Source organism: Octodon degus, unplaced genomic scaffold (genome assembly GCF_000260255.1).
Source record: "Octodon degus isolate 3935 unplaced genomic scaffold, OctDeg1.0 scaffold00312, whole genome shotgun sequence".
NCBI lineage: Eukaryota > Metazoa > Chordata > Mammalia > Rodentia > Octodontidae > Octodon > Octodon degus.
The window spans coordinates 143,230-157,440 of record NW_004524888.1 but is presented as its reverse complement, the minus strand read 5'-3'; the positions used below and the strand labels follow the sequence as shown (position 1 = coordinate 157,440).

At 37.2% G+C, this 14,211-nt stretch overlaps 1 protein-coding gene across 1 annotated transcript in view; it reads left to right on the top strand.

Annotated features, from left to right (window-relative positions):
- The first annotated feature begins 301 nt into the window (after positions 1 to 301).
- Aspn (asporin) overlaps positions 302 to 14,211 on the top strand; it is a 53,230-nt gene continuing 39,320 nt past the window's right edge. The window contains exons 1-3 of the mRNA XM_004647550.2: positions 302 to 613; positions 7,619 to 7,895; positions 10,993 to 11,105. Coding sequence (XP_004647607.1) covers positions 7,643 to 7,895; positions 10,993 to 11,105 — 366 coding nt within the window. The 5' untranslated portion in view covers positions 302 to 613; positions 7,619 to 7,642. The remainder of the gene's footprint in view (positions 614 to 7,618; positions 7,896 to 10,992; positions 11,106 to 14,211) is intronic.

Below are 14,211 nucleotides of genomic sequence, written 5' to 3'. Positions count from 1 at the left end.
AAAACTTGAGAAAGATGTTTAATGTAATAGCTTTGATCACTAGAAGACAACAAAAGCATAGTTCCTTTCTCAGGGACATTAGAGTTTGGGCTTATACATCTATACTGTTGAGACTCTGTACCAAGAGTGATAAATATGAATCCATTCAGAGTGACTTCTGAAATTGTAATTTATTCATAAGTGTCTATTCACTTACAAATCTCATAAAGTATTTTTTTTTTCAAATCAGGTACTTCTTGAGTGACTTTGACTACAATTTTAATGGCCAGTTGCCATGCATTATTAAACCCTTCTTTTTCCTTCCAAATCTTCCAGTAGACGTCTAGAGTTTAGCTAGAAGTTTTGGCTACGATACAAACAGTGATGGAAAACATATGAGCAGTAACAAGTTTTAATCTCGCTCCTCAGTACTAACATGGACTAATCTGTGGAAGCAGTTTATTCCACTGTCACCCAGGGTGCAGACACACAAGGGGCTGTGGTGTTTTTTCTTGTAAGTGAGGCACCTTTTCATCTTTTCTTCTTAAACATTGTCTGAGAACACTTAACTTATAGATAAGTAGTATAGGGTGGATAAATTCTACTTTCAAGTGAACTACTGTCTTCTGACAAGGTATGTTTTCATGTTTGTCTTACATGTACACTGTACTATTCCTTTTTAGTCAATACTAAGGAGACACTAATGTGATTAATAAATGTCTGTAAATAATATGGTAAAATTTAAAGTTTTCTTTATAGTTTCTTTAAAAAGTAGCTAAATTTGTAGCTAAAATTACTCTAGTTTGATGCTTTATATCTAATAAATTTTAAATATAATTATGTGCTTCTTAAAATGCTAAGTGAAAATCTGTTATGCTTCATTAGAAATATTAACATGATTTTTAAAATCCTTTGATAGACATGTTCTTTTAGGAAAATAACATTAAAAAGTACTGATACTAAAATCTAGGGTATTACAGATATATTAAATGATGTAATAACTATTTTTTCAAAGTCTAAAAATATATGTTCTAATGTGTTTTTAAAATGTCTGTATCATCCAAATGTCATTTTTACTTACAAATTTGAATTTTTTTTATAGTACACTTACTTAGACAATGAAATAGTACTAGACAGTTAAAATAGAAATCTATGTAATTGTAAGCAATAATTAACCAGTTCCATATTCCATACAACAAATTGAAGATTTCTTTTTGTAAAATGTAGTCAGAATTTAACACATTGCAATATTTTCTCTATCCTTTCCAAAGTAAAAATTTTATTAAATCTTAAAGAATTAAGCAATGTATTCAGTAGTCTATTCCCTAGTAATCATAACAGCCCAGTGTTCTTCATGTTCATCTGTTCAGAGGTGTGGCAGGCAAAAGACAGCCACATGCTGTTGAGATTGAGTCATAAAGAACCTGAGGGGGTTTATCATTCTAAAAATAAGGCAGTTTAACTTCTCATTATTTAGAGGGGGGGGGAGAAACTACAAGAGGGGTAGACACAAGTTTACAGACTCATAAAAGCGTCTTGATGTTTTTAGTTTGTTTTTGGCATTAAGCAATATAGTGTGGTAGTGAAAAGAAAGGAAATTATGTAGTCTCTTGTTTTTCATTTAACCATTTCATTAAATTCAATATTATTATACCTGATCTGAGGTCTGAGGCAAAATTGATTAACTTTATAAGCACACATTAAGATACTGCAGGAAATAGATAGCTGGAGAGCCTAGAGTTTTTTGTCTTTTAAATAACAGCTAGGTTGCTAGCCAGACTTTCTTAAATGGTGGGAAAAAAAAAACCCAACCAGACAAACTAGTCTATAAGGAAAAGAAGACCAAAGTTCTTTAATCAGAATGTTATTTACACTTCTAAAGTAAAATGAATTATTTCTTAAAGTACTGTTTTAAAAGCATCAGTGTCCATGAACAAATGGTACTATAAGTTAAGTTCTGAAATGCATGCTTGGACTTTGAACTTACTAGCTTACAAGGGGGTGCCTTGATTATACCTGCATGTAGTCTGCACACTGCCTTGAGATATGTGGGGCATGTTCTGTCACATTTACACCATGAACCCTGCAGGCAGTACCTGCATTTAAGGAAAAAGGAAAAGTCGCCATGTGAACCTTTAATTTGAGAATTTAAAAGCACAGCGACTTAAATTTACCTAATACAGTCTAAAAGGAAATACCATTTCACTTAGACAAATTTTCCATTCCAAGTTTGTGAACTAGTTAAGTGGTAAAAGGGAAGCTTATATACTTAGTTAAAACAAATCCTGTTATGAACATTTATAAAAACCTGGCTGTCTCATCCAGAGGCAAGTCTGTTTATTGTCTAGAAGTAACTAGGAGATGAAGATCCACTGAAGAGGCTGTAAACACAGGGAAAAACGCCGCCAGGAAGGAGGGAGAAAGCTGCTTCAGCTCTACTGTTCCAGGGAGATCTAGCAGCCTGAAGCCTGTTTCTTCTCTATAAAGACAGTGCCCTGGGAGGAATGTCTCAGGGGCCTCTCTTTACTTTAATGGGCTGTGATTTATTAGTAACAGCAGCAGCCCTGGATTAATATTCCAAATAGTCTTCTAATAAAGATTTTGATTTCAAAATCCAGAGAGAGCTTTCTATGAGTAGAAAACACTAGCAAACTTCTAAATCAGGAAAATATTGAGTCTTCCAGAGAACAAAACATAAATATTTTTTAAGGTCTTAAAAATAGCACAGTCTAAACACTGCCAAAGCTAATAAAATTGAGCTTGAACTATATTATAAAGTCAAATTTTTAAATAAAATGGAAAAGCTTATCATTTAAAATAACAAATAATAATACTGCATAGTAAGAGAAAGCACTGCTATATAGTGTTCCCTTCTAGACATTCTAATCTTTGTCTCTTAGTAAACAACTATGCACCAGGGACACAGAGAGGCGTGGGCCTACACTGGGGCTTACCAAGCTGTGGCACAGACCCAGCCATGTCAGACAGTGTTTGAATGATCAAGTCCTCAAGGGACCAAAGTTGGCCTGACTCTTTCAGTCTCAAAATGAAGATTTTTGTAGCAGCCACAGTTGGATGACAGTATGCAATGATGCCTTGAGGTGGTATGCTTCCCATGAGTACTTTCTCTACAGCTGTACAATAGTGGGCCAAAATGTTCTGGAACCTTCACCACTAGCAAGGGCTTTCAACTAACTGGCAGGCCCAGCTGTTATAGGCAAGAGCAACTGCAGTGCTGCCCTTTCCTAAAGCCAGCATGCACAAGTCTTAGTTGCCCATTTCATCTTACTTCAGCTTTGCAGAAAGGAAAGGAGGCTTTCATGAAAGGTGTCAGTCTAAGCAAGAAGACATAGAAATGGAGGGGTCCTACTATATGTTTTGGGGATGTGTGGTGAGCTGGTAATGTGTGGAAGAAAAGCACTATGCTGCTCGTGCTTCTGCTCCACATTCTGATTCTCACACCTGATCTGAGGTGTGAGATCAGGCTGCTCCTCAGCCTGAACGTCCAGCCAGCACTGGGGGAGCTGTCCTGAGTCACTGAAGCAACAAGTCTGAACAAAGCTTGTGGGACTCAACATGTGGTATGCACAGCAGCAAAGCCAGTCCTCACTCCAGCTGCCAGGCCACAAGGAAAACCAACATGTGTTTTTGGCATCCTCTTTGGAACTTTTAACATATTCCTGTTGTTACACATAATTTTTTAAAGTTCCATAGTTTTTTCTTAGTTTCGTATTTCAGGTATATTATGTGCTGGGTTGGTTTTTTTTTCCTCCCCTACACTACAAAGCTGAAGCCCAAAGTTTCAATGGGAAAACACTTACCCAACCAATTGAAAAAAAAATCATAAAAATCTTCACTCCTTATAAACAAAAACATGGGGTTCATCCTCAATAAACTATAAACTTCAAAATACTTTCCACATAGGTGCTTTTGTTCAACCTTTTGGACAGATATGAAAAGTTTTACATTATACACCTTTAGTTCTATCATTTGTGATATCCATCTAATGCTAAAGAAGGGGTACAAAAAGGCCAACATTCATATGTAGGAACAATATTAAGGTTCTGCTGGCATACTGATATTTCAAATATTTTGAAGCAAGCCCAGTATGGTAGCCCACGCCTATAATCCCAGCACTTCGGAGGCTGAGGTAGGAGGGTTGTAGTGAGGGAGAGACCAGACTGGGCTACAACGTGAACTCAAGGCCGGAATGAACTGCATAGTGAGACTATGTCTCAAAAAGACCAAAAAAAAAAAAAAAAAAAAAAAAAAAAAAAAAGGCAATATAATTGGGTTTTTTTTTAGTAGTACCTAGAATTGAACTCAGGACCTTGCGCTTACCAGGCAGGTACTATGCTGCTGAGCTGTATCACTGGCAAGCAAAATAATTTTAAAAACTAAACAAAAAAAGAAAAAAAAATGTTTTCCTTATAATTTGACCATTCTTCATCCTGGGTATTATACTCTACACATTTCAGATGCATCTATGATTTTATAGATGTCTTTAATTTTAGTGATCTAAAATAGTGAGTGAGGGTTATAAAGAGAAAAGGGACATACGGTAAAGAATATCACTTTCAAAGCTCTGGAGACCAACATCTAGTGTCAAAATCATCTGACTTGTAGGGTCAATGTATATAGTTGACATTCTCTTTGACTGTTCTGTTTACTAATTTAGGCTCTTTTATTCTTAGTTTTCCTATCAATATACCTGACATTCAAATGTTAACATTAACACTCCCACAGTTACCTGACAGTAGCTGATTAGAAATTGTGGGTATGTTTTCAGCATGGAGATGGTGGAAAGGAGAGGAAGGGAAAGGAGATGTGCTCTGCCCACCATTTAGCATCCCAACATCACACTTGGGCACAGTGGCTGCTAAAGAAGTGCTTGCTGAGTAACTCCAGCAGCCTCAAAACAAGCCATAAATAGGGCCTCAATTGACACTAATTGTGAAAGTCTCATAGCACCCTAGAAGAAAGAGCTAACATTTATAAAACACTAAAGGATAAATCGTAATCAGGAATAAGATGTGATTCAGCTAAGGACCAAGAACTGAGTTTCTAGGGAATAAATATTCTGGAGGTTGAACAAAAGTTGGGTACTAAACACCAAGAAGCCCGGACCACAGAGAGGATCTGAGGTCAAAGAGCACAAGGAATCAAAGGTAGGCAGGTAGCTGAAAAGGAGAGACAGGAAGAAAGAAATAATGAAAGTGAAATCCAGGTGACCTTTACCAGGATCCATATCAGAACTCCCAGAATGACCAAGAAGGAAGCCCTACAGAAGCAACAGAAAAGGAGTCACCACAGCAGGTAATTTTCACCACTAGTGAACTGCTCTCAGCACCACCTCTCATTTATATGCACAAAGCTGACCACACACTCACCCTCCCCATCGAAAATACTATAGGTGCCCCTTTTCATACAGATATACAAAGGACAGCAATTTGTCTTTTTGGACAAATTGAGTAAATCTGGCTGAATAGGAAGAGATGACAGTATACGCCTGTGAAGCTACTACATTTCTGAATTAAGAGAACCGAACCCTCCCATGGAGACTGTCACATCACGTGGCACAGAACAGGGAGTCAGAATACATGAGCTGTAGCTCTGGATCCATTTGTATTTGGTTAGTGACCTGGGAAGAAGTCACCAAGATTTTCGTACCGCATTTCCTCTTATAGGGAAGAATGCAGAATAAGCTGTGAGTTAGTACCTCCAGAAAGGAAGCACAGGTGGGAGGCTATGGTTGGTTTTAAAATAGGATTCAGTATAAGATTATTAAAATATAAGAAGTTTTTCTCATTTTTATATATATCCTGTAATCTCTTCCTTATGACAGAGATATCAGACATATTTTACCAATGTTGGCCAGCTACCCAGTTGGTAATAATTAAAGGTAGGATTTTCTAACACTGTTCTGGTGATTAAAACAGACATGTCATATACAAATTTGCATTTTAACTCATTCATTCATCCATTTATTTATTTATTTTTTCCTATACTTCAGAAAAGGGTCTATAGGGTGTTCAAGGGTCTCACTACTAGACTGGACTCGGGAGTGATTCTCCTCTTTATAGCCTCCTAAGTGCTGGGATTACAGGCTCATGCCACCACGTCCAGTCTCAATCCCTGTCTCAGTGTGCCCTGGGGGTGGGGCTGGCAGAGCAGGCCAGGGGATCAAACCCCTGAGCCGGCCTGCAGGTGCTTTAATCGGCTAAGCTATCTGGCCGGCCCTAGTTCTTATTCTTAAATCAAGGAAAAACTATGCCCATGAAGAGATGCTTGAGCAGAGTTCTGGAAAACAATAACCAGTCAGGATAACTCACAGATCGGGGCAGTGGATATTCCTGGCACTGGCCCAGCTCTAACTCATCAGAAGTTTCTCTCAGTCACTGGTGGCACTAGAGCAATGCACTCCTGGTGTACCGTTGTGTGACTGAGACTGTGGGATATCCTGGGGAATCCTCTGCTGTGGCAGTGTGCAAATGCTCTCCTGCCAGGACTTGCTCTCATCAACAGACAGCTCTAGGATACAACTGTGGATTTCATATAGTTTTTGAAAATTCTAAGAAAGTACAAGTTTCATAGGTGATTATTAGCAAACTATATATATATATACCTGCAGGAATATCAGCCATCAGATGGCAATAAATCTGTACTCTGAAGATGTTTGTTAGTATATTCTAGTTTTGTGGAATCTTAAAACACAAGCAAACAAACAACTCAGTTCCATCACAAGCACACAACAATCAGAAGTTGTGGAAAATAAATAAAAGAACAGTTGTGACATAAGACAGTATTGATCAGATAGCAGACAAGATTAGGAAGATAAACATCTTAGTGACACTGTGGAAAAAGTGACCAATGGTAAATGTGAGGCTGGAGAAGGCAAGGAGAGCTGAGCTAAGAAAATTTGCACATGTCATCCCAGGGGAGTCAGCGATAGTGCTTTTAAAGGAACATAGATACTAAGACAATGAAAGGGCTGAAGGAAAGGGTTAAATCTGATGATTTGTTTTTGATTTTAGATTACAAAATTTGTTTTAGTTTTTAGATTATAAAATCTGTTTTAGTTTCCTGATTATAAAATTACTCATTGTGAAATTAAAGAAGATGCAAGTCAACATCAATTCCACTATTAAAGTTTATCATTGTTCAAGCATATTTGTGCCTTTTTTGCATGTTTCTAATATGGACTGATATTTTTACAATTTTTATGACACAAAAATAATATTGTCTATTTTAAAATACTTTTACAAGTAGATTTTTTGGGTTCCAAAGTATTTCATGGAACAAATACATCTTATATTAACTTACTATTCCACTTTAATTCCTGGAATGATTTGTAATTTTTTCTATCAGAAATAATTTTGTGATGAAGATCTTTGTGCACTTAAATTTCCGAGACTAGATTGCAAAAAGTAGAATTAGTGAATGACAAAGATATTTTTAAGACTCTTGAAGCATACTATACTGCTGAATTGCTTGTCAAGATTTCTTCTGTAAGTTTATTCTTAGATTACTTATGAATAGATAAGAATGCCATTATATTGTACTCTTGCCAGCAATGAGAAATATATAGCTGCAGAAATAACATATTTAAACTCTAACTTAATACTCAATGTCTGCTTAGTCCTAGATCAGCCTCCAAGTCAGCATGCAAGAATATGTGCTCTTACTGCTCTTGGCTGTGTGTTCTGCCAAACCCTTCTTTAGCCCTCCACACATCACACTGAAGAACTTAATGCTGAAGGACATGGAAGACACAGACGATGAGGATGATAATGATGATGACAACTCTCTTTTTCCAACAAAAGAGCCAGTAAACCCATTTGCCCCATTTGATCTGTTTCCAACATGCCCATTTGGATGCCAATGTTACTCACGAGTTGTACACTGTTCTGATCTAGGTAAGAGCACAAATTAACTTTAACCAAAAAAAAAAAAAAATTGCTATTCTGACAAAATTAAAATGAGAAAAGTCAACAGTAAGTTTAAAAACCTTTCCACTGACTGTAAAATATTTTTTTCACTTAAATGTTTATATGGAAACTGGGCGTCACAGTACACTCCTATAGTCCCAGTTACCTGAGGCTGAGGCAAGAGGGCAGCTTTTACAAGAAAAATAAAGGGGACAGATGCATGCTTGAGGCCTTAAGCTGCATTCCTGGCACTACTATATATTACAGGCATACATAAACATTTAAGTGGAGACTACATTAAACTGCAAAGTATACCCACATTTATTTCAAAAACTCAGAACAGAGGAAAACAGTTGAGCTATTACAGATAGAACATTTCTTTCTTTTCCCAAAATAAACTGAAATGCTTCACTTTAATGTTCTTCACAGCATTTTATCTCAGTGCATCAGCAGGTTAGACTGCTTTTCAGTAAAATTCTATGGTAAGAAAATAAAGTGCCTGCCCAGAACAAAATCTGTTACACAGAATTTGTGAAATCTTTACAGACATTTAAAAGATAATATGGGCTGGGAAGACAGCTCAGTAGGATAAGCGCTTGCCTGGCAAGCACAAGGCCCTGAGTTCAATCCCTAGTGCTGAAGAAAAAAAAAAAAAAAAAAGACAATGTAAGCTAGGCATGGTGCATGCCTATAATCCCAGCACTCAAGAGGCTGAGGCAGGAGGATCCTTGTGAGTTCAAGGTCAGCCTAGACTATCTAGTGAGTTCAAGGCCAGTCTGAACTGCTGTGAGACCCTGTCTCAAAAAAGACACACACACACACACCCTACACACACACACATAATGTACTATTTTTTTTTCAATGAAGTGATTGAACTATAGAGTGTCTTTAAATTTACTAATAATTCTCTGTTTAGTATTTTTTTGTAAAGTATTTCTGATGAAGGAGCTTGAAAGAGCACACTCACACCCTGTTCATGGACATGCATGTGATAGGATTACACATCAAGAACTGTTTTTGGCTGTGTTCACAAGAGGGGACACTGAGAACTGCCCCACTGTGCAAGCTGAGGTCTGGCCCAGGTTGCTACTCAGACTGATGGCCCATCACGACCACTTCCTGAGTCCATCTGAGAGGATGGGACAAACACCTTACTGGCCCCATGACATGACTATGAAAGGGCCTGGATGCTTATCACTCCTCCTTAGGAAATGAAACACTCTTCAGGGCCTCAGTCTCACAGGAGCAAGGCTGGGGTAAGACAGGAAAAATCTATGTTACTAAGCTGATCCTTTCTAAAAAACCTCCATCTTCCTACAGGACTTCCATTCATTTTTCTAAAATTTAATCTCTCTCTTTTTTAATAAGGATGGCAAAATAAATTTATTCTGACAAAACTGACTCTACCTTTTAACTCATCAAGTTATTCCCAACTTCCCACTTCTTTTTTTTTTTTAAATTAGTTTTCTTTATTTATTTTTAATATTTTATTTGTGTGTGTGTGTGTGTGTGTGTGTGTGTGGCCAGCTCAGCCCACCAGGGGGCGGGGCTGGCTGGCATGTGGTGCTGGGGATTGAACCGCGGTCCCTGGGCTTTGCTAAGCTTGTTCTAAGTAGGCGCTTTAGACCACTGAGCCATCTCACCAGCCCCTCCCACTTCTTACCTATTATTAAATTTCTGAAAGTCATTGCTAATTTTAAAGTATAGAAGGAAAAATAAGCAGGGCTACACAGTAAAACTAAAAATACCTGGATATTTAATTCTTTTATTTAGGGATATTAAACACACAATTATTTGAGGAGGAGGTTAAAGAAAGTTATACCAAAAGTATACAAACAGACTGGGACATAGCTCAGCAATGGAGTGCTTCTCTAGCATGTGCGGGCCTAGATTCTTCCGCCAACACTTTAAAAAAAGAAGATGGCAAATATCTGCAGTTCACTTGAAAATGTTTAATAGGGAGGAACTGATAAGCGGACAAGTTTAATATAGTCAAATGCTGATGATAGAGAGTAAGTATTGAGAATATGGGTTTTCACTGTAAAATTCTTTCAACTTTCTAAACATTTTCATAATAAAATGCTGGAAAAAAACAAAACCCTCATGCTTATTAGGCATAAATGTTGCATGGAATGTCCACCAATAAGCAGGAGTAAGCACATTCAAGAAGCAGGAGATGGGCCTAATGACTAAAGGTCAGCCATCTGTGGGAAGCAAAACAAGTTATGAAGAACCACCTTGGTACAGCTCCTAATACGGTAGATATTTTCCAGCTTGTCTTTTTCTATCCAAGAGGTGAAAATACTTTGTCTTGTAGTCATGTAACTAATACCTGAGTATTTACACAAAAATGAAATATGCAGTCATATCTTATTCTGAGATGACAAAAGATGGCTACTTATCATATTTACAAAGAGGGATGGGGACTAAAAGGTACCTCTGGTACAGGGTGGAAAAAACATGACTGCCTCAGAGCTAGTACTGTGGGCATTAAATTAAAGATATTCTTTATACTCAGATGCTAACAATAGTAATGCAGGAATAAATATTTGTAAATCAAAAAATTATGACTAATTGGAGATTGATTACTTACAAGAAATGGGTTGTTTTTGATAATGTACATGAAATTTATTTTCTAAGTACAATGTCTAAATTTTGAGTCTCCTTAAAAATGGTCAAGCTTCCATCTCTCATTACTATGGTCTAAACAGCTGCACACAAAGCTAGTATTCATTAACCAAAAGTACACCATATAAACTGTGCTTCAGCTGTCGGTCAGCTCTTTTGCCCAATATTACCCCATTATTCCACCATGAAGTGGGTCAGCTCCCAGACAAGACATCTTGTAAAAATAAATGAGTTACCTGAAATGTCCTGAGGCTTTTCCAAAAACAATGTTTGTGTCATCTGTTACAACTTTTACGTTCTCTGTTATTTAAAGATAACCATGGATTTCAAAATGCAAATCTCTACAATAATCTTAACCTCAGTACAACTCTCTAGCATATAACTTTGGATCTCTATCATATTAGCAATTAAGGCTTCTGCAGAATTCTCTAGTGTCTGCCATATGTTTATTTCTCAGGTTTGACCTCGGTCCCAAGCAACATTCCATTTGATACACGAATGGTTGACCTTCAAAACAACAAAATTAAAGAAATCAAAGAAAATGACTTCAAAGGACTCACTTCACTTTATGTAAGAATATATACTTTTATTTTCAGATGTTTGAGTAAACATCTATCATTGCTGATTATATTGTTTTAGTGTAAACAAGTCAACTTTTCTCTAAGTGGCGTATGACAAAATCCTTGCATTCAGTGAGGTTCTGGTTGATTAAAAATTACAGAATTTATTTAATTAACAATTTAACTCATTTGATGTTTACTGAGTAACAGCCAAGTTAAAAATAGTAGGCTGAGAGTTTATTGGTCCTTAATGAGTTTATAATAAAGTCAGGTAACAATAGTCACTATGTAGTTATTTTATTGTAAAAAAAAAAGTGTAAAATAAGAAAACATTTACTATAAGAAAATATTTATAGCAATCATTAACACAGGGCAGTGATTCAAACCTTTTGGAGACCAAGTGGCCAAACTGTAAACCAAATCCCATTTATTTATTGCCAAGTGGCAACACTGCAATTAAACATGAATACTGAGGTTTTAGTTTAGAAAAACATTATATATTTTGTTTTAAAAGAAAAACACAAAGTGTGCCATATGTTCACCATCACTGGTCTAGGATTTAAAGCAACTAGAAGAGCATACATAATTTATTTATTTTTATTTTTTAATTTTTTTAATGTATTTAGTACAGGGTCTATAGGGTCTCACTACACAGATCTGACTTGTAGGGATTCTCCTGTTTTCAGCCTCCCAAGTGCTGGGATTACAGGCATGCACCATCACGCCCAGTCTCATCCACCATCTCAGCGCACTCCTGGGACAGGGCCGGAACAGCACACCATAAATTTATTTTTTAGTAATACTTTACTTAATAATTAAGACAGGGGGCCTACCCCTTAGCTCAGTTCTTTAAGTGGCTGCTTCAACAAAGCAGTCAGGCTCAGGTAGCTGTGGTTCAATCCCCACAACCCAAGCCAGCGAAACCTGCCCTGAAGGCATTCAGAGCAAAAAAATAAGACAATCAGCAATAACACAATAGATTACAGCAAGGGTTTACTGAGCTTACCCTACTAACTTCAGAGAACAGACACTTATATAGATATGTGAGGCATTATTCTACCATTAGAGGTTGAAAATAAAAAAATATACATGAGCATACATGCACATATATATGTGCATAATTTTAACAGAAATGTTAGAAACATAGCTTATGAATGCTCTTACCACTTCCTCAAACCACATTCAATTTAAAGAATCACAAGATTAATAGCTAATGTCAGACTTAGTACCCAAGCCATAAAGATATTAATTTGTCATATCATAATTTTATTATAGTTTAGAAGTATTACAGGGACTAGGTTCACATATACTTCTGTTATTGACTGGGAAATGAGAATCTAACGGGTATCAGGAGCATTCTTAGGCTTCTTTAACACTCCTTCAGTCAAATTTTATATGGCACTATATTTCAAGATGAATATTTGGAATGAGGTAGACCTGGCCTCTTAAATCATGACTCTACCAGGTGTTTAACAAGCATAGATCTTATACAGTAGTTACAAGATTAAAGAAGCAAATGTATTTAAGATGATCAGCAATTTCAGAGATCTCAGGCTATTAATGAGCAGAATGACCCAATGTACTCATGTAAAGACTTTCTATTTGACGCAAGTTTCCCTATGTGACCCAAGCTAGCCTAAAACTCATGGGCTCAACTGATCTGCTTAGCTTAGCCTCCTGAATAGCTTAGGCTACAGGTATGGGTCACTGCCAGTGTGTAAAGCACTTTGTAGGTATACTGCATAACAACAAGGCATTCATTTACTATCACTTATGATGTCCATCTTAAAAGACAGTCAAAATATTTTAGACATTCTATCAATCTGTTATGCTTCAGCTGCTTACTCAGCACTGGGATTCTTGCACAAAGGATGATACATTTAGAGAGTGAGCAGGATCCAAAAACACCCTCAGGCCTCTTATGGCTCACTTCTCACTGTCATAAAGACATATTCATCATGACCTGCTGTCCTACTTATGCACACTACACTTTTCTTCAGTCCCAGAGCTTCATTTTTTAAAGGGTGAATTTAGGGCTCTGTGACAGCCAGTTCCTCACATAAAAGTCAACACAGAGTATAGCTGCCCTGGAGTCACTCTGCCAGTCTACTGTACTTGGGAAGCATTTGACAGCACTGCATAAAAACTTTTGCTCTGGTTTTATCATTTATCCTTCCTTTTATGCACCATTAGCAATCCCAATAGCATGTTTACCCAGAAAAAAACAAAACAAAACAAAACCCCACGAAAGCCCTGTGCACCATGGCTACATCTCACTGAGGCACATTGTTGCTCTAGGCAGAGACTCAGACCATCCCCTGCAGGGTGGTAACAGGCAAGTCGATTTTCTTCGATGCATCTATCTGTGTACTATTCAAAGGAGAATAATAATTTCTATTAATGTTATGTGACGAAGGCACAATTTACAACTTTTTGTCCTATCAAACTGTTAAAAGTCCTTCCACTTATTTTTTATTGCAGCAAGTAAAACGAGAACATGCTATTAGTCGGCATCACTCTTCAGAAAGGAGCCTATTTTTTTTTTTTTTTCCGGAACCAGGGATTGAACTCAGGCCCTTGCACTTGCCAGTGAAGTGCTTATTTCACTGAGCCATCTCCCCAGCCCGAGGTGCCTATTTTGACAGTTGGCAACAAGATGTCATTTTCCCTTTTCTACTAGGCTTAAAGCTCCTTAGGTGAAGGAAGCCTTTCAGAGTATAGGCAGGTACGAAAGAAAAGTGAGGAAAGAGTGAAGAGCAAATGTACTAATCCAAGTTACTGGGCAGCCAAAATGTGTGTATTTCTGCCACAGGAAAACAACTGTGAAAAACACCACTACAGCATGTTAAATCAGTCTCAAAAGAAAGATTGCTGAAGAACTGAATTTTGGATAAAGTTAGTTAAGAGAAATGAATCCTGACCTGTTCCTTAAAAGGTTCAGATAGTTAGGCCAGGTGCGGTGTTCATACCTGTAATCCCAGCAATTAGGAGGCTGAGGCAGGAGGATTATTGTGAGTTTAAGACCAGGCTGGGCTACAAAGTGAATGTAAGGTCAACCAGAACTGTATAGCAAGACCCTGTCTCAAAAGGCACACACCAAAAAAAAAAAAAAAAAA